The 21,565-nt window shown below is 37.2% G+C and overlaps 2 protein-coding genes across 2 annotated transcripts in view; both read right to left on the bottom strand.

Annotated features, from left to right (window-relative positions):
• The window catches only part of LOC116114227, a 38,032-nt gene extending 21,349 nt beyond the window's left edge, over window positions 1-16,683 (bottom strand). Inside the window, exon 1 of the mRNA XM_031400380.1 lies at window positions 16,656-16,683. The gene's annotated coding sequence lies outside the window, so the exon portion shown is untranslated. The remainder of the gene's footprint in view (window positions 1-16,655) is intronic.
• Window positions 16,684-17,391: 708 nt separating this feature from the next.
• Window positions 17,392-20,609, bottom strand: LOC116114221 (TPR and ankyrin repeat-containing protein 1-like). The gene is made up of 5 exons (XM_031400375.1): window positions 20,514-20,609; window positions 20,062-20,414; window positions 19,420-19,956; window positions 18,125-19,325; window positions 17,392-17,649 (listed from the first exon to the last, which is right to left on the bottom strand). The coding sequence occupies exons 1-5, from the start codon at window positions 20,607-20,609 to the stop codon at window positions 17,392-17,394; spliced, it is 2,445 nt and encodes an 814-aa protein (XP_031256235.1).
• Between the last annotated feature and the right edge of the window lie 956 nt (window positions 20,610-21,565).

Below are 21,565 nucleotides of genomic sequence, written 5' to 3' on the forward strand. Positions count from 1 at the left end.
GTTGGAAAAGGTTAAAAGAGTTTATTGCATCATCAACGTCAGAGATATGCACTGGATAGTAGTCTCTCGCGCTATAGAATGGGTTTGCTGAAGATCCTTGACTGCAACCTAACTATTTGTCGAGACAGCAGTTAGAGATCGAGTTGGAGCCACTGTCATTATTGTTCCTATGGCTGTTGCGTGACAGCGGATGTTTGAGCCACTTCGATGATCAAGTACTGATCAGAAAGTGGCCACTTAAGCGCTCTACCCGTCCCAAAAATGAGTCAAGTAACTTTTGTATTAAACTTACTTACATAATACAATTGTTCTATAGTTAATTCTAATGCTAATGTCTTCTTCCTATGTGATGCTGATTGTGGGGCATATGCCCTGAAATTTATTCAGTTCGACATGACCAACACCCTGATGGACAGCTTGAATGATGAAACAACGAGCAACTGTCGGGAACGCTGGGCTTTTTGAGTGCTTCCAAGGCATATGGATCCGTTTTGAGTGACCAAATCCAATCAAAAGGTATGGAAGTTGGACTTTGAATATTGTGTTTTATGGATGTTGATGTTAATACTTGGGTTGTTGTGCTGATGCTACAGGTGGTCATGCTTATATAGAGGCTTTACTGAAAGAGACGGACTAAGTGAACTTCTCAATCTTGCACTCCATAACTTTTTGGATTTTTTTTTAAATTTACAAAAGCTGACATGGCTGCAGTGTGTGTGCTGGATATTTTGCAGGTTCCTGCAACAATGAGAGGAAACTTCTCAAAGGCTGGTTGGCAGGAGGAGCATCTACATCAAGCTACTGCAAGGCATGGTACCAAACAATGATCTTAGACAAGTCCTGGCAACAAATTTGAAAACTTTTCAAAGGCTGGTTGACAGGAAGAGGCATCTCTGCATCAGGCTGATGGCAAGCATGGGTACCAAACAATGATCTCAGATAATGATTATCAGAATTCGAAAACTTCTCAGAGGCTGGTTGGCAGAGGAGGCATCTGCAATCAGGCTGCTGGCAGGCACGGTACCAAACAATGATCTCATATAGTGTATTATACAGATCCGAAAACTTTCTCAAAGGTAGGTTGGCAGGTCCACAAGAGGGAAATGAGAATTGTATGGAAGGGAAATGAGACGAAAATGATACTTGGAATTGGGTTCTTCTTTGCAATTGTTTGGGTAAAAGAAATTTTATTACAATTAGAACCAGAGTTAAATGTCTTAGAAATTATTGTGTTTCGGCACTATTATGGATGATTTATAGTTTAAACTTTCAATTACATTGAGGTCTCTAAACTTTCAATTACTGATGTCTCTTATATTTTGATTTGTGATGAATTAGTTTGATATAAAATTACTTAATTTTGTGATACAAATTCTTTTCGATTTGGGAGGGAATGAGTAAGGTAGAAATGTATCCCAATCACAGTCATTTCAAATTAATTAACTTAAAGACAAGCATGGTACCAACCAATTACGTATATGAGCGACCACATATATCTCTTAAACGCCCAGATTTTCCACAAATGATCGCTTAAGCAATCTAAAATCGCTTAAGCGACCAGAGTTCTTTTACGAAGAATCGCTTAAGTTCATAGATGCTTAAGCGATCGTACATTTGGGAAAATGTTTGATTCTGCCTCTGTCAAGATCGCTTAAGCGATCTGAAATCACTTAAGTGACCAGAGTCTTTTACAAAGAATCGCTTAAGCGTTACAAAGGGATCGCTTAAGCAATCATAGATCTGGTCAGAAGATTCGCTTGGAACAAGATCGCTTAAGCCCAAGAGTAAAAGTCAGGAATCGCTTAAGCGATAGGTAGGATCACTTAAGTGATCATAGACAAGATCGCTTAAGCACATCTAAATCGCTTAAGCGACTAAGAGTAAAAGCAAAGAATCGTTTAAAACGATCATAAATCTGGGCAGATGTTGATTCTGCCTTGGACAAATCTCTTAATCATCGAAAATTGCTTAAGTGATCAGAGTAAAAGCAAAGATCACTTAAGCGATACAAACGATTGCTTAAGCGAGTATAGATCTGGGCAGATGATTCTACCTCAGTTAATGATCGCTTAAGCGACGTCATCCTGTGGGCACTTTGTATTATTTGCTCATGATCGCTTAAGCGATCGTAAATCGCTTAAGCTACCAAGTGTAAAAGGTTAGGATCGGTTAAGCGATATCATAAATACCACCGATCTCTTAAGCGACTAAGTCGAAATACACAGGATCGCTTAAGCGATATAGTAAATCGCTTAAGCATCCTGTGTATTCTGATTTTATTTATTGTATTTCAGAAGATCGTTTAAGCGATTAATGCTATCTAAACATATAAGGTGTACGATTCGTTCTCAGTAGAACATGACCGTTATATATTTTAATTAAACATATAGTTCTTTGTACGTCATATGAAACTAGAAGGTGTAGAATGTTACGTCTATGCTAAACATATAGGGTTTACGATTCGTTCAGTGGACCATGATCTTATTATATTTATTTAAACATATAGTTCTTTTTGTTTTGCATAAACAAAGAAAGAGCAAGAAGTACCTCATGAAGTTTGAAGGGTTTGAGAGAACTAGGTACCATGCAAGCTTAGTGAACATATATTCTTCTTCTTTTCTCTGGAACATAAAGATTTTAAGAGTTCGAGCAAGAAAATGACTTGAGAGTTGAGATATGGACGAGAAGAAAACATAATTTTTCAGGGCATTTAATAATATTATACTCTTTTGAAATTCTTCTCGTCTGATTGTAAAGAAAGGATAAACTAAGTTTAAAATTTATGAGTTGCTTGTGCAGATGGCTTTGTAGAGTTACAGTTGTCTTCCATGTATATTTTTTATTTTGATTTTGCTATTTGGTACAGTCAAAAAGTGAATTATTACACTTTTCTTTTGGTTTGAAATTTCAATAGTCCAATAGAATGTGAAAATAACACTTGGTCTATGATATCGCTTAATCGATCATGGTCCACTGAACGAATCGTAAACCCTATATGTAAACCTTAATAAAAAAAACAGCTATTTACTTAACACTTTCAAACTACATGGCCTTTTAATTAATTTGAACTTCATATGGCCTTTTAATAAAATGCCCCATTAATGGGGTTAGGATATTGAAATGAAAAAAATATTAATAATCCTAATTTAATAAATGGATCATGAAAAAATGAAGGGAACTACCAGAAATATAGATTAATAGATAACCTTAGCCTACTTACAACTCTATCATCCTTGATTCAGATTGTTGAATTGCTCCTCGAACGCATCAACCTGATAACTTTTGTTGCCATGTGTATGTCTGAAGGAGGCTAGCACACTTAAACTTTTGTTTTAGGTTCTTCACCAAGGTGCCTCATACAGAACTGTGATGTGCTTGACGGAAATAGTGGCATCCCCTCTTTATAGATTTGTGCCTATCAGATATTATGCACAACTCGTCACTGTCAGGCACTATCGTATGTAATTGTTGAAAAAACCAAGTCACGACTTGTCATTCTCAGAGTCAACCACACACCATGCAACAGGATATGTGTGATTCTCGTTGTCCTGTGCAGTGGCCACCAAAATGTACCTCTATACTTTCCCGTTAAAAACCAACATCAACGGCCAACACTTTCTCATGTTTACAAAACCCCTTATAGCAAACTGTAGCAACAAAAAAAACATTTAAACATCATATTCTTGTCCCACTTCAAAATTATCTTGCTACCTTGGTTTTGTCACTCAGCATATAAACGCTTAAATATGGCTACCCATGCTCTGGCGTGCCCCTCCAAAAATCTTGTGCATAGTTTCTCCCTTTCCAGCATTTCCAGTAACTAACAGTACATCCCAACTCTGTGCACACATTCTTTGAATCTCTTAGAAATGGAACTTTCCCTTCAACGAACTGACTTTTGACAAATTGTCTAATACATCAGCGGAGGCTTGTCGATGCTCACCTAAAATATGTCTCAACCACATGTTCTCACAGGGTATATATGCTAAGATAAATTTTTTCGACTCCGCCAACCTTCTACATAAACCCGTCCTTGCACTTTCGGTCACAACATGCAACCGTCATAGCCAATGAATTTGACGTTTTTGGTGATGAACTCAAAATTAAGTCTCACGACAACAAGTTTTAGCTTCCTCACCACTCTCATTTGTCGTAAATAAATACCCTATTTGCAACTCCGATCCATCCGTAAAAAATGAGCTGATTCACTACTACCTGCAATCGCCCCCCTCTAACCTACATAAACGGCCAATGCTTCTCTTCCTCACAAACTACACCTCTGCATAATCTGTATTTAAAGAATCTCTACATCGCAGGAACATGTACGGGGTCCTCCTCCTCAACATTTCACTCTGCCCCCCGTGACTACCTCTTCTACAGTGTCGTCCTCAAACCACCCAATTCACCGTCTACTCTTGATTTTTTCAACTAACAAATCATTGCTGCCCTCGTAGTTCAAATTAAACCACAGGCAAATCTCCGCCAACTTCCTCGTTATCCCCTTCCTTTGAACCAAATTTTCAATGGTTTTTCTACAAAAAACCCTTAAAATCAACCTCGAACCATTATCGGCCACATCAATCATATATAACTTCACACTTTCATTCGACTTTAATATAGTAGAGTACCTTATAATGTTGAGGACTCTCGTAAAACATACTTTACAACTATATCACTACGTGAGCACATCATTTCACCTCTTCTAATTATTTAATCAATCAACTCATCAACTAACCTTTGTGCTCACAACATTGGTATAATTTTTTTTGCTCTTCCCAATTCACTTCCTGCTACTTTCTTCCCCACCCACTCACCAAATATTCACATCCAAACAACTTGTCCCATGTCCTCATAATAGCCAACTACCTATAATGCAAGAAAAACACACTATCTTACTGATGTACTAAGGGTTGAAATCTTTTAAAAAGCAGCTCACAGATTGCTTGACAGATCTGGTGTATCGCTTAAGCCATCTGCTACTATACACCACTTTTAGCAAATTCGCTTAAAGCGATCTTATGCCACATACCTGATCGCTTAAGCGATCTATCTGCTGTATTACCAGCGTACCCGGATCGCTTAGTGCACACTAGGTCGCTTAAGCGATCTATCATATCCAGAGCACATTTTCAGTCTCTCTCCCTACAATCGCTGCTACCACCCCCAGCTACCCACAATGCAAGACATTTTTTCAACAAATTTCACTCCTTTCAATTTCCATTACATAACACAACCTAAACACTAAATCTAAATATACCCAAACCCATCCATCATTAAATCTTTGTAAATCAAAATATAAATCTAAGGGGAATACACATACCTGGACGAAATGTCACGAGAGAGGAAGAGGACTACGACGATCTTGTTGAGAAGATGTCAATGGCGGAGGAATGCATTATGTTCGCGGGAGGAAGAGAAAGTCTTTGGGTTTGTTTGCAAGAATTTGACCTCTTTGGGGACATATCATAATTTTTAAAAGATTACAGAATTTTTCATTATTCGTAATTACCTCTAATTAAGTTTAATTAAGCTTAATAAAAAACATGGCTATTTAGTTAGATTTTACAAACTGGAATAAGCCTTTTAATTAAATTTAACTCTAAATGGTCTTTTAATAATCCCCCCAACATGTTGCATGCGTTTTAATTTTTTGTGTTTTAAATATCATTTTCAGATAGACACTAACATATTTTCATTTTTTATGTTTTCTTCTGATATTTTTCATATTTTCAACCAAACAGAAAATAAAACACAAAATTGATAAAAAAAAAAAAAAAAAACACAATCTAATATTTCTTTTTTTTAGTTTGAATCACCTTTTTATCTAGAAAGAGAGGAAAGTTTGAATTTGATCAAAAAAAAAAAGAAGATAGACAAAGGTAGTGACGTAGGTGGATATCTTCTTCTTCTTGGCCCAAGTCTTCTCAGTTGTTTCCAATTCTTCGGTGGTTAGTTGACTAAGAAATGTCAACGACCTCCTACATGTTTTCAAAACAAATTGATCCCAACTGATTTTAGTAGCCAGCAATGTCACCCTAATACTCAATTATATTTAGTAATACTACACATACATATTTTTATACAACATTTTTCATACAATCTATGGACAAAGTATGATTGAATGACAAGTTTATTTTTAATTTAAAATAACGTATCCATATTGTTAAACCGACAGTATGTGTAGTGAGAAATGTGTATAAAAATTTATAATGTATAATATTATGCTCTATAATTTAATGTCATATTATAACTAGAGTGGAAAACCACCCGCCCGGCCCGACCCGACTCGGCCTGCGAGACGGGTGCTGGAAATGCGGGTCGGTGTCCTGACCCACCGGTGACATTGGCGGGCCACGGTTGTGCCCCACAATATTGCGAATTGGCTGCCTAACCCGGCGGACCGCCAACCCTAACCGCCCCAGGTTATGTTGCGGGTTTGCGCTGGGTTAACCCCGTTTTTTATTATATTTTTTTTTAAATTTTGTTTGGTTTTATTTTGTTTTTAAATTTAAATGTTGTAATTAACTTTCAATGAATCATTAACATTTATAAATAATACACTGTAATTGGTTTTATGTTATTGTTAATTTCTTTTTTAATATCAATAATTAAATTAATTACATTTTTTTTTTTTGTTAACAATCCAAATATAATTCAATTTAATACATGTAAATTGTAATATAAGAATAATTAAATTTATTTATTTCTATAAAAATAAATTATAGAAATTACATAATTATTGCCCTCGTTAAAACCTCACTAAGAAAACCCAACTAGGACAAAAACTTGGTAAGTAAACAAAAGTACAATAATTGACAGTTCATATTTACAATTACAATTTACAAAACAACTATTTGGGGGTTCACTCGACCTCCCTCATTCGTATCATCTATATTACAAATTGAAATATTCTATTAAGTATCGTTGACAACCTCGTATTGCACTTGAATGGCGCGCCAACGTTCCCAACTCTCGAGCATGTGAGGACATTCATCATTGTGGTGAAAGTTTATCATCCTTTCATTTAAAATTCTCTTCCACTTGCACTAACATGTTTATTCGTGATGAACGGTTGAGATTGGGAACAACAAAACCTCCAGGCCAGTCGTGATATCCGGAAAAATAACATTTTCTGGTTTTCCCTATTTCAAGACATCAAAGTTGTGCTCGTTTGTTGTGGATCTATTATCAACATTCAGGAGTTCCTAAATATTGTTTGAAGCTCGTTACTCTGTGACTGGCATAGAAGACGTACATTAGTTTTTGTGGTGTGGGGTGTAGCCTCTGAGAGAGGAGGTGTTCTGGATTTGGTGTCCTCTTCGGCCTTTCAGTGCCCCCCAAGAATAGATCTTCATTTGTTCTCTGATGCAGCTCCCTGGATTTTCACCTCTTTGGCGGTTCTCATACCTGGTTTTCAATATAGAATATACGTTCGAAAAGTGTATTTTTTACCTCTCCTATTATTGGCATATCTTCTGTTTGTCAAATTTTCACATAAATTGTCAAACCAGTTTCTAAACCTGCTAATTTAATTCTAGGAGCAAAATAGCTATAAACATAAAGAAAATGAATGGTTCCCATATTTTAAAAACAAAATTCTATTGCATTCCTTTATTGGGCAGTTTGGTAAATATATATTGTCTTTTGTTTTTTATAAATAACTCAACGAAATTTGTTATAATGTATGTACTTACCATGACTAGTATGAAATACACACCAAAAGTGTAAAGTTGGATTGTTAGAACAGTTTTAAAGAAAAATAAATACTTTACTATTTGCCAATCATTTTCTACCGACCAATATAGAACCCTATTTTTGTTACAAAAAACTAATTATATTAGTAAGGTAACATGAATCAAGCATAATAAGTAACTATTCCATCTAACAGCATTTCTAACTGCACAAAGTTCTAGAGACATATTTGATTTATACAAGCCTTAAATTTAGCATTTCTTTTATTACTATTATATACCAGCTAACTAACTCTATTCTATTAACATTTCTTTAATTGTTTTTTTCATACCCACTTTTCACAATTAAATTAATAACATGGCTGCACACACTGTGGTGAAAAAACTTCAAATTTGTTATTAAAGGATAATTTACTTTGAAAATAATCTATAGCTTTATTATTAGAACTTGCATTATCTAAGTTAAACTTATCACTTTATTAACAAACAATCATTCTTCTAAAACTTCAACATTTTTTAAATTTGTTCACCACTATGATCACAGCCAATAATCTAATCTAATAAAGATTAGTTATAATTACAGTCATTATCAAAATTAATGACTATCACACAAATAAATATGTTTTAGCTCTACCACTCCAAATATCGTAGTTAAGCCACACTAACATGATGAAGTGATGTATTTTATTTTTTATTCTATTTCATTATTAAGTCAATTTTATTAATCTTTCTACGGTTGCAGGTTTAGAATACACTTTATATCCTGGAAAAAATGAATTTGAACAACATCTTTCAAATATTATCTTCAGCCTAATAGTTTGAGCAGTTGTGAGCAATATATAAGCTACAATTCCCTAGTATACATCATAACTATAACGTCATTAGTCCCCCCTATTAGTTATTTGAGTTGGTGCTTTCTCTATTTCCATGTTGATTAATATGTTATTGCACTGCCTTTTTAACAGTACTAGTACCATTACCTGAATCACTGTTATAATATTTTCCACAGTATTTGCATCTCGCTTTCTTGACTGAACGCCATTTTCCTGTCTCATAAAAAAATGTCAAAACCGCTCAAATGTCTGATGTGTGGTCGTCTTCACTTTGACGGCAATTGATATCCCGCCTTAGTTTTTGAGATGAAGTTGGACGACACACGACGATTTTTTCAAAGACACCTTCTAGAACCACCCGGAGCTTTTGGAATCGAGGCAAGTTTTGAGGTGTATCGAGTTCTAGATGGGTAAAAAGCGGGACTTTTAATACCTCTCACTCTGCACTTAAATATTGAGATAGAACGACGGGACTAGACTAGGATAGATGTTTCCGTCATCATTGTAATTGATGGGAGAGAAATATCTACTATCCATTGTATTTAAACAAAAAAAAATTGATGTAGGAAAAAAATACAAATTAAGAAATAGATTGGAATATGGAATTGGAATTGGAATTTGAAAATTGAATATGAATTAAAAATTGCAAAAACTAATAAAAATAAAAACGAGCAAATTGCAAAAACTAATAAATGATCATTGAGAGATTGAGAGATTAGAGAATATGAAGAATGATGAGAATTTGGTTGTGAGAAATTGGAGTTCTAGAGCCACATTTATAGAAAAACTGGGAAAGAAACATATGAAAAGACTCTTCACGGCTATAAAACGGCTATATTTCAAGGTAAAGGTAATTTGAAATAAAATATAAAATTTTTATTTTTTAATTTTTTTCGGCTAACCCGACGGGTTTTTGGTGGGTCTCTTCTTGCAAAAGAGACCAAAAGCACTGTCTGTTTGCGGGTTGCCATTGTGGGGGGGGGGGGGGGGGGGGGGCAACCCAACTTGCTCGAGTGTTACTGTCGGGTTTATACCCAGCATTTTTACAGGCCGGTGTATAGCTTGACCGCCTAACCCAGCCGCAAATTTCCCCCTCTAATTATAACTTATAAGTAAACGACATTACCGATGGGTTATAATTTAATCCATATTAAACTAATAGACGTAACACTTTAAACCGATGGTTATCACAATTGTTAAGGTGGGAGGATCCTATTAGCCCTTGACAAATAAATTAATAATTATTTTTACCCCAATTAGTAAAAATGAGAAAAATAACCATGTTAGTTCAAATTTAATTCAATCCCAACCTCTTCTTCAACCTTCCCTCTTCCACCTCGGATTGCCGTTTTCAGGCCGAATTGACCTATTCAACGGTTTATGGAATGCATCGACACCACCAAACTATCTCCTAAGCTCTTTCCACTCAAAAACCCCTATCATACAACCCCTCTACACCGCCAACCGGTCGGCGCCGCTTCGCTGTGGAATCGCGCGCTGCTTGCCGATTTCCGGCGATCCGGGTGACGAAAATCAGTCAACATCTACCCTCTTAACCGCCGATGCCTCCTCTCTAAACCCCCCTCAACCTGTTAACTAGTTTGCCCTCCAATCTCGCGCTGAAAGGCTGCCTCTCGCCGGCTGGTTTTTTGCTGTTTTACCACCTCCCTAGTTTTGGAGCTTTTTCGAGGCTGATTTTTTGTAGTTTTTGTTGGTTTGTTGCTATTGAGTGTTGTGTTGTTTTTTGAACTGACTTGGGTTTCTTCTGGGTTTCCCATCATCCCCCAACCATTCCCAGGGCTCTCCTCCTCGCGGTCGCACGCCAGTGGCTCGAGAAAAAGACCCATACAGCGCGCACGTCCTCAGTGTGCCCACTTGCAGTACCACCCTCCCCAGGCGGCATCACGCTGGCTTGGGTGTGGGAGTTTTAGAGAGGGACCCCGCTATATTTTGCTATATTTGTCTGTATTTCTTAGCCTCTATCTGAGAAACCCTTTAAAGAAATGATGTGAGGTGCTTTTTAGCAGAGGAGAAGTGATAAAAGGTGATGTTGGCGATTGATGAGTAGTGACCAGTCACTATGCACTCATGTGGGTTCTTGACAATCTCAAGGATTCTATCAACAAGGGTCTTTATTATCTCATGGCGCAGCAGCACACCACAATTATACTACCCTTCGCTGCAATCTCTTGGTTCTGCTCGCATGTACTGCCCTACTGCGCCAGTTTAAGTCTTCCTACTTACATCACCTGTTTTAGATCACTGTTTGTTCTTATAATTGATGAGTGATTTTGTGCTGTGTAGTGACAGATTTGGATTTTGTGACCTACTCAAAGAACATAGGAAGCTTGGATTGGCTTACTTGGAGAAAGCTAGGGACATTTGTGCAGTAGGGGTATGGCTCTTTTCTTCTGTTAATTCATTTGTTTATTGTTGTTTTAGTGTGTGCAAATAAGTTTACTTAATTTGCAGGTAAACAGCAGAGTTGGTCAAGTAGGGATACTAAAGCTCTATCTTATGCAGTTCAAAACTCATATCAATCGCTAAGAACTGAGGAGGGGCAAACAAAGTGAAAGAAGCTAGAGAGTTGAGGTTGATAATGGCACAATTCAGTTCTTGCAAAAGAATGTAGAGGAGCCTTGAAGAGTTTGATAGTGAGAAAGAGTCCAGTGATTTCAGGCCTTACTCTTGTAAGGAATGATATATAGTTTTGCTTGATAAATGCAGAGCTAAAGAGCATAGAAACTTTCACCCAAGAAATTTGAGGTGGAGGTTATTCACTTTATGTTGAGGACTATCAGAAGATGGTAATTGATTTGTTGTTTTGAGTTTTTGAAAATTATCTTGAATCAGAGATCAAATCAGCCCTTAGTTCAAATAGTAATGTAAAACTAAGGCTACATTATCATGAATATATTAAAAACATGAAATTATTGTTCTACAACCAAAGACTCACAACCTAGCCATTTTCAATTTTGACACTACAACATGTAGTAGATGGTAATCAATTCAGAAATAGGAATTCTGAGATTTGGTTACTAATGTTTCCCCTTTCTTTCTTTTCTTAGGGCGTTCTTTTTTCCCATCCCTAGTTTTCAATTTCCTGATCCTGACATTGGCTTGGGTTTGGGATTGGGAACCAGAAGCTATAGAACTGCCAAACCCTCCATCTTACTGTCATGTTCCCTCATCACATTTTCCTTCTGATGCCATACCCCTCACGCAGCCCACGCCCGTCTCTGTTGCTTGCCTTTAACACCCACTCTGCTCAAGAATAGCTTGATTCAAGTGAGGCTCCCTGTTTGCCTTGGTTGACTGCAACCTCTTGCAAATTCTCTAATTGTTGAAACTGTTGTTCTCCACTTGCTGACCACTGAAATTAATTATTTTCTAAAAAATATTACAAGTGTTTAATGGCATACATTAATCTAACCACCAGTAATCAAAAATGCAATTACCATGCAACAACTTCGAGTCATAACCAGCAATTGGAAACAGATACAAATTAGGATGATATTGTAAAAATATAAGCACCATATTTAAACTGACCTTTCATCTAATCCAGCCTAAAGTTGCTTCAATTCTTTAAGCATGCTGACTGCTTCATCCATCGGCTTTTCAAAGGTGCTTCTGACCGTTTCCACATTCCATTGCAGCCAGTTTAAAAGCGAGTACATTTGTCTACATTCAACTGTAAAATCACACAAAATAATAATCCAACGCTCATCTTATTACTACTCCCCTGCATTCACTGATGTGAAAAAAGAATGGCACTATCCTTAACTCTTGGGGCATTCCAAATGCTCTTTTGATCTTCTGCATTTCCTATCAAATCTAGCTTCAGTGTTTCCGAGAAAACTCCAGGGTCCATGAGCATTTATTCTCATTTATGGTCCGGGTGATTGAATCCTTATTTGAAGGATAGCAGATTTGAAGACGAAGAATTGAACTCATCCTTGGCCCGACAGTCTGACGAAGAGATAATCTTTGCAATATGTAGCTTCCATTTAGCTCCAGAATGGCCTTGAGAAGCTTTCAAGAACTTCGGAAACATAATACCTAATATCCCTTACATCTGTCTGCTTTCATTCAACAAAAACTGCATCTTGACACCCTAAATCTGAACAATTTCCCCCCAACAACTCCACAATTAACAGTGATTCCTGATCACTTTTAAAGGCTTTCGGCCATCACATTACACTCAGAGAATTAGAGCCGCCCATCTTCTGCGAAGGATCAAAAATTCCCAGCAGTTTGTGTTGTAAATATTGTCCCTGCCGACAAGCCAAGAGCAAATGTTCATAGTTCCCAAAATTCAATATGAGCAAACACCTATTACAACCATCTCAAAACCACAAATGATGAATGTTTTTTCGCACCTGTGATAGAGCTTTTGATCCATTCCATTGTTCCTCTCATGTAAGGAACTGCGGAACAATGTGGACAACAATCAGAAGTACATGTCTCAAGCTTGTTGCACTCATCTATGCGTTGAAGCGTGGTTGGTGTCCCCTCTGGTAGATACAGCCAATCCACAAAAGATGATGTGTGAGTCTACAGATATACCCTTGCTCTTGGATCGCTAGACAACATAATCAAAAAAAAAACCGCTCAATAACATACCAGAAAATTACGAAGGTGATATATCTATCCGTATGCCTCCAGTGGCACATAATATCTTTCAAGCTCCAAGAACTTTCTGGAACAATTCTGTTATTGCATAATCCCATATTCCCAGAGAGGCTCTCTCACAAATTCCTTCCCATGGTGTATTTCATTAAACTTTTGCAACCTTCTCCAATCACCTTCATTAATTCGGCTTACCACCCCACGAATTCTAACTACCACACTATCCAATCTTCCCATTAAGAATAACTGACTTCTCAAGCCAAATTTTGAAAAATACACTTCTATTATATTCCTACAAGTACTCAGTTCCTCTCAAAGAAATCAAGTTCCCTTCAACTGCTTCTCGCCAGTCGAGGGAATATAAGTCAAAGAATTGCTTCGTTGATAGTTCAATCAAAATTTTGTAGTGCCTAGTATCATAATCTGGTGTGAGCAAACATTTGGAATCAAAAGAGCTATTTGAAACTTCATAGATGTAAGTAGAATTTCTAACTTGCAGAACACGGATGAGATGAATCTCACATGAACTGCTTCGAATAAGCATCTAGCAGTTTTCAACACCGTATCATGAACCAACAAAAAGTAACTCCTGAACTCCAATAATCCGAGCACGAGACAAAGCTTGCTGACATCAGTTGCAACCAACTTCATCGCTCGTTGGAGCACATCTTTGGTCTCCACCTCCTAATCCACATCTGCATCGTGGTTTCAAGCAGAAAGAGACTTGTACCAAGATTGCTGATATTGCTTCCTACACTAAGGTAGTTCAAGCAGAAGTCACCCACCATAACGTCTGCAGTTTCTAACATCTCGTGGTTTGCTAGAGGCTCAACGCATACTTCATATCGGTGTCCGCAATCTATTCTTTCCATATTCCAAAGTAGGACAAGGGTCGCAAACCGAAACCATTGTTTCTCATGTAATGGATGCTGAGTCTGTCTTCACTACTGCCTTGGATCAGAAAACTATTCGTCTTGCCACCAACTCGTCAGAGGTACTTAAATGAAGAGAAATCCAAATGGTCGGAATAGAAGTTTACCTCTGATACCTCTGTGGGTCCCTCTTGAAGCATTAATTGATGACTCACATGTAATAGTTGCACTGCTCATACTGATAAATGTCAGCTTCATTTGAACAAATTCAGAAAAAAGGGTCGAGTCATTCTGGCCGCTACAGTGACGTTGCGTTTCCCAAAAGCTCCTCTTTCCTCTAAACGTGCCTTCAAAGAGCCAGACCTTTGCTCCCCGAGTGACCATAAGGTGATGTAAAACACGTATGAAGTATATAGTGCAGATGTCTTCTTATAACTTCCCACCTTCTGTACACATCAGCTGACAGGGAATCGCTCTACTCATTTTTTGCATATTTGCTAGCATCCCAGTTTCCCACTCATCTTCCACCATAGAAGTTCAATCAAGCAATCAACGACTTCAAAAATTACGTTGTCAAATCCCTGAATGAAACTTTCACAATATTCATCATAGATTTTGCTATCTTGAGCTCATTTATGAAAGCGCACCCTCTCCAAAAGTCCCCCCTTGTTACATTTTTTCATTTTTTCACTCATTCTTTGACAGTGACCGACATCGGTACTGCATGTTGTTTCCATAAATGGATGTATTGCGCTCCAACACAAAAAGCTTTCCTTTGGATCAAACATTCAAGCTCCGTTGCAAATCCATGATGAAAAATCTTTCACAAATTCATCAATGGAAATTGCTTATCTTTGAGCCATGAAGATGAAAAGCGCACCTCTCTATAAAGTCTTGTTCAATTCTGTTCATTTCTTCACTTCTTTGGACAACACCACCCTCTGTCCTGACATGTTGTTTCCAGGACTGGCATGTATTGCCATCCCACCTCAAAAAATCTTCCTTTGAGCAACATTCAAAAAGCTCCGGTTCAAATCCAATGAATGAAAAGCTGTCACCAATTTCATCCTGGATTTTGCGATCATTTGAGCTCATGAAGATGAAAAGCGCACCTCTCTAGAAGGTCCGTGTTCAATTTCGTTCATTTCTTCCACTTCTTTGTACCACACAACATCTGGTACTGACATGTTGTTCCTTCCGGATGGATGTATTGCAATCCAAACACAAAAAGCTTCCCTTTGGAGCCAACATTCAAAAGCTCGTTCAAATCCCTGAATGAAAAGCTTTCCAACTTTCATACATAGATTTGCTATCTTTAAGCTCACCGATGATGAAAAGCACTCCTCTCCAGAAATTCTTGTTCAATTTTATTCATTTCTTCACTTCTTTGTGACAGCACCAACATCTGTCTGGCATGTTGTTTCCATATAGGATGTATTCCAATTCCAACATCAAAAGCTTTACTTTTGGAGAGGCAAACATTCAAACAGTTACGGTTCAATCCACTAATGAAAGCCTTTCACAATTTCATCCATGGATTTGCTATCTTTGATCTCATGATGATGAAAGCCGCATCTCTCCAAAGTCTTGTCCATTGTTCCGTTCGTTCTTCACTTCTTTCGGAAAGTACCAACCATCTGTACTGGCATGTTTTTCCAGTATGGATGTATGTCAATTCCAAACAGAAAAAGCTTTACTTTGGAGCAAACATTCAAAAAGTTACGTTTCAAATCCCAGCTGAATGAAGCTTTCACACATTTCATCATGGATTTGCTATCTTTAGCTTATGATGGAATTGAAAAAGCGCATCTCTCCAGAAAGTCTTGTTCATTTTGGTCTTTCCTCACCTCTTTGGAAAGTTACCAACATCTTAACTGCTGTTGTTTCCAGTAATGGATGACTGCAATCCACAGTCTGAAAAGCTTTCCTTCAAAAGCAAACAGTCAAACAAAAAATCTAGAACAATTGCCGTTGGCATACACCTCTATCGCCAGCTCATAGCATCCTGCAAGCACGAACATTCCCCCGCCCTTTTCAGCTCTGGTTCCTCACATTTTTCCCAAATAAATCCTACCTTCAGCGAACAAAATTGAGTCTTACATCAATTTAGTGAACCTGCAAAGTGAACAATATCATATCTAGCACTTTTCTTCGCCATTGACTACTATAACAAGGCAAACAAGTTCCTGAGAAAAAAAAAAACAATTAGTATGGAAAATTTATTGCAATAGTCCCACACTCTGAAAAACTGAAATAGATATCCAGTCACTTTTGAGCGTTCATCTTGGTGCAGAAATGGACCTAGCGCAAAGAAAGCTTTCTAAACTCATTCAACAACCTTCTGATAAACTGCAACAATTTTACAGTAGATGCATACCAAAACTTCTTATAAAACAACAACTGCATCGGAGAACGTCTTGAACAAGAACTCTATGTCTAATATCAACATAATATGCGTACATATCAATTCCTGAAGTCACAAAATATCATCAACAAAAAATAAGATCGGAGAAACTTCTGAGATGATATCCAAATTCACAGTAACGTAATAAATACAGAAGTATATCCATAAACTGCAGCCATAAGACAGCAATTATATTCCTCAAAATTAATCAATATCCTATTCATACCTGCTCTTTCATACTCTCCCAGCTCATAAAAACATTTTGGCAGCAGAATTGGCCTTGTGTATAGGCTTCAAATTTAATAGCAGCTTGGCCTTAGTTTATTATTGCCTCTTCAAGGGTTCAAACTGCGGATACGTTCAGCATCAGCTTTAAGGGCCGTAAGCTTTACACCTTTCTTCCCAGTAAAAAATCCTTTAGCTTCTTTTTCGAGCATTTAGCTTGCCATTTCAATAGTTACCTCATGAAACACCAGCCTTTTGGGTTGGAAAAGGTTTAAAAAAACCAATAATTTGTCAAAAGAGAAAAAAGAATATTATATCCACCAGAAAAGTAAGTGGCTTCCTAACTTGTACACACTCCTACCATCCAACAAAATATTATGTCAAATGGCTCAAGAGCTGAGATTTTTGAAGCAGCGTATTGACGCAGATCTAAATTGAATGTGAAATGGCTCAGCTAGGAAAAGGGTACCATAATTGGAGACATGAAATGAAAATAAATACTGTTAGCAGTAGTGCAATAGCACAACGTATTCCAGAATATGTCATGTCAAATAAAAAAGGTTTCAACAATTTTAAAGCATGGCATTAACAGTATAAACAACGATGACATAACAGCTTGGGAAAACTAAAAAGAGCCTTGATGCCCGCGATTTCCCCTCTTCGGGGGTACTCGCAACTTGCATGCATGTGCAAATGATCTCCAGCTTTTTACTTCACAAGACTTCTTCTTCCAATAGTCAAACATAGGTTTGTTGGAGACTTCCTCCCCTATCCTCCCTATCCTCCCAGATCCATAACCTTTGCCTTGTACGAGTGATGGCGACATACAGTTGCTTCAGTTCAGCACACAAGATGTTATGTTTAGCTTCATTGAAGCTCGGGAAGGACCTAGGTGACGTGGAGTCAAGCAAATTTTGTTCCTTCATATATTCATAAATCACTCTCCATTGATTCTTAAGATGTGGTGAACCAAAAAAATTGTATAACAGTACATCCTACGAAAGAAATAATACAAGTCATTAATGAAAAAAATTTAAGACTCATAGAAGTTACTGAAGAATAGAATAAGGACTTGGATAAATCAATTGAAATCTTTCCAGACCAATCAATTTAGGGGGTTTTAGCAACCAAATCCCATCCTCATAAACTTTGAGGAGGGGATTTGATTCTAGATAGAAGTTCAATCTTATGTTTAACTAGGAATAGTTGCCAGGAGTTGAAATCTTATATTATTACCTGCATATGACTTCTTACACTGTCCACGCGAAGATGAAATTAAATGACAATTAAAGGAAATAGTCTGAAACTTTCAAGTTTTAACTAGATCACAAATGACCATTTCAGTAATAAGATCAAAATTTATTGTAAGAGTACTTAAGGGCATAGCATGAAGAATGGTATATTAAAAGCAAAACTCTTTGTTTATTACTCCAATAATGACAAAAGACTTTTCAATAAAAAAAGAATCACCTGAAATTCAAGGCCTTTGCTCTCTACTACGGTCAAAACAAGAGCTTGATTCCCAACATAGTCAGAAATAACCTTCCGAGCACAATCATCTCGTACTAATATCACCTGCTCCGCTCCAAAACCAACTACATTGCCGCCAACATTTCCACTCTTTCCAAAAATTTTTATGATTGCATTTTCATTGTTCCCAGATTCAAGCAAAATTGGAGATTCCCCATATATCATAGTAGTCTCAGGGTTTAAAACATCGACATAGGGATGAAAGAAACGGTAAAGAAGATCAATGATGCTCTGAGCTAACTTCAATACACCTGCATGGGTACGGAAGTTCTGGCTCAAATTAAAAATTTTTGAGAGTTGCCCTTTCTGTTCTCTGCCATCATATTCATTGCTTCTTGATTCCAGTACAAACTTCTTGTAGAACAGATGTCGTATGTCTTCAAATTTGAAGTCAATTCCCCTGGCAATTGTTTGTGCTGTATCACCAGAAAAAGCAAAACCCTCTTCCACATTTTTGCAGATATATTTGAACAGAGCAATTTGGCTCATTGTAAGATCCTGCACCTCATCGACATAAACAAAATGAATTTGATCTCTGACGTGTTTTCCTTTTTTAAGTCGATGATGAAGATCAATTACTAAATCAGCCAAATCAAAATCACCATTTTTCATCTTCATTCTCTCATAGTTTTGAAATATCTCATATATCATCTCTCTTTGTTGCCTGCTCAAAATGGAAACTCTACCCTCTGATAATTGGACATAAACTTCTCGACTCAGTTTACCGTCACCAAACTCCATGGATCGCAGGCCTCCTTTTATGTGAGATATAATCTCAGTGAAGACCCTTGAAGAATCAAACTTCTTTGTTAGTTCTCCATTAAAACGTGGCCAGTAAAATGAACTAAACCTGTCATAACTAACTTCCTTTGTCCTCATAATTGTGTATAAGGAATCTGATCTTAAACTCTGACTTTGGGCACCAGAATGTTTCCATTTGTCTCGGAATCTCTCAAAATATGAATTGCCCATTGTTCCATCCAGCATCATCAAGAACTTATGAAATGTTAAAACAAGAGGGTATGATTTAGGCGGAATGTCTACAAAAGAATTTGGGATATCTTTGAACTGCGCTGCATCATCAATATCATCCATGTCAAGGAAACTGCCTTCTGCAAGAAACTTCTCACCCAGGGCGGAGCTGCACGCATTACAAGTACTATCATTAGCCACAAACCTTAAATGAAATAAGAAAAGCAGACTGCAAGAGCTATTCTTATGGAAAACCCACAAACCTTTTCAAGTGAGAAATGTGTTGCTTTACAGCAAAACACAGTTTAGGACTGACTGTCACAAAAAGTTGGCGCAAGATATCCAGTTTCTCCTCTCCAAGGCCCTTCTCGGGCTCATTTGTCTGGGTAGTATGCAGATGCTCATGATAATCAACTCCATAGAATCCTTTAGTTGCCATGTGATGTAGTTTTGCTTTCTGAAATAATTTCATGGTCAACACAGTAGTTTTCCCTGTACCTGACCGACCAAGTATGAAGGTGCTTCTGGGAAAAAGAATCATCTCCAACTGTTCGTCTGTTACTTCAAATGGAAGATCCAATTCTCTTCCATCACGGTCGGAAAGTAGGTGGTTCACTACACCTGATGATAAAGAGTAGAATTTCATCAACAACAAACTATCAATCACCTTCGAATTCTCAACATAACTCATACTGTCTGAAGCAACTCCCCTTAAGTCACTTCCACTCTTACTATCAGCAAGATTCTTGAAACGAACAATTTCTAAAGAGGCTGCCCAAGTCTTGGGAACTTCCAAATTCCTAGTCGGAAACAAAATAATAAACAAAACCAAATGAAATGTTTGCCAGTCAATATAAGAGGAAACAAATATATTTCTTCAACAGAATTGAAAAGAGTAGACATACCCTTCAATTTTTTTCTCTTTGCAACGATTGATGTAATCATCAGTGTACCTAACAAATATATCATCCAAACGTTTTACCAATTTTGAAACATCCTCCAAAGGCAATATATCCCAGACTTTCAGAACTTGCTTGTAATTTGATTCCTTTACTATGTCAATTGTGCAAATTGTATAGAGACCTTCAACTTTGAATTGCTTAATAATGTGCGAAGAGCATTCACAAATAGAATCTATGTTCCTCCTTTTAGGTCGCCAGCCACTTGAAAGTTTCAGTAGAAGGTTAATAACTGATTTCTTTTCGCGGTTTGACGTCATTTTTTTAAAGGATTTCAAGAAGTTATCACTAAAAATAACCTGAGATATAAGTTAGAAAATGATCACTCACAAATATTGCACTAACCATGGTAGGAAAAGTTGCTTGGCAAAGCAAGTAAAGCTATGGAAAATATATACCTTCCAAATTTGGTTTCTGAAAAGTATACTACCAGCATCCAGCAATTTATCCAACTCATCAAGCTCTTTTTTGGCCTCTAATATAGCTTTGGCCATATCCTTATCTTCATCAGCATTAAAGAAACAACGCCGGTTCTTAGCATCGTGGATTAAGATTTTCCAAACAAATTCACCATGAGTTAAGGTTCTTTCATTCCCCAAAATCCATAAACAGTGCCTAGAGCAGGGGACAGTAGTTATTCACCATAGTTAGTAAAATGAACCAAACACAATGAACAACATTTACATATATACCTAGCCCTTGTAAGCGCGACGTTGATTCTCTGTGGCTTGGACAAGAATCCAATGGATCCACTCCTGTTACTTCTCACAGTGGAAATTATAATAACGTCCTCCTCTCCTCCTTGAAACCCATCAATTGACTTCACTTTTACAGTAAAGCCGTCACTGTTCTCATACTTGCCTCCAAGTTTTTCTTGAATTGCTCCCACTTGAGCACTGTAAGGTGAGACTATGCCAATGCTCAGCTTCTGTTTTGAGCCCTTCCAATCTGCATATTATGAATTACCATGGATATAAAAAGGAGATTCAATAGTACACCCAGCATATCAACCAAAAGGACAAAATCAAAATAAGAAAGAAAAACAATGCTGGACTTCAAGGACCAGTCCTCCTAATTGCTAACCGAGGGTCAGCTCCTCCCAAATTTCTTATATTCTTCCCCCCTCTAATCTGGTCTCCCCTTCTTTTATCCCCCAGCTCTTCTGTGTCCCTAACTGAATTCCTTTGCTGTCCCAACCCCAAAGCCACCTATCCCAGCCTAAACCCATGGAGTTTCTGCCAACAACCCCTCAATCCACTACTTGCTACTTGTTTCACTTTTCCTACACTCATTACCAGGTTCATCAATCAATAAATTACATTATTAGAAGTTATATAAGATACTTCCCATCATGTATATTCTGTAGCTAACAAAAAAATAATGAATAAAAGGCTAATTAATTAATTACAAGGTAACAGTTGCTGAAAAACACAATCATAAGTCCATAAAC

Source organism: Pistacia vera, unplaced genomic scaffold (assembly GCF_008641045.1).
Source record: "Pistacia vera cultivar Batoury unplaced genomic scaffold, PisVer_v2 Contig704, whole genome shotgun sequence".
In the NCBI taxonomy this organism is placed as follows: domain Eukaryota; kingdom Viridiplantae; phylum Streptophyta; class Magnoliopsida; order Sapindales; family Anacardiaceae; genus Pistacia; species Pistacia vera.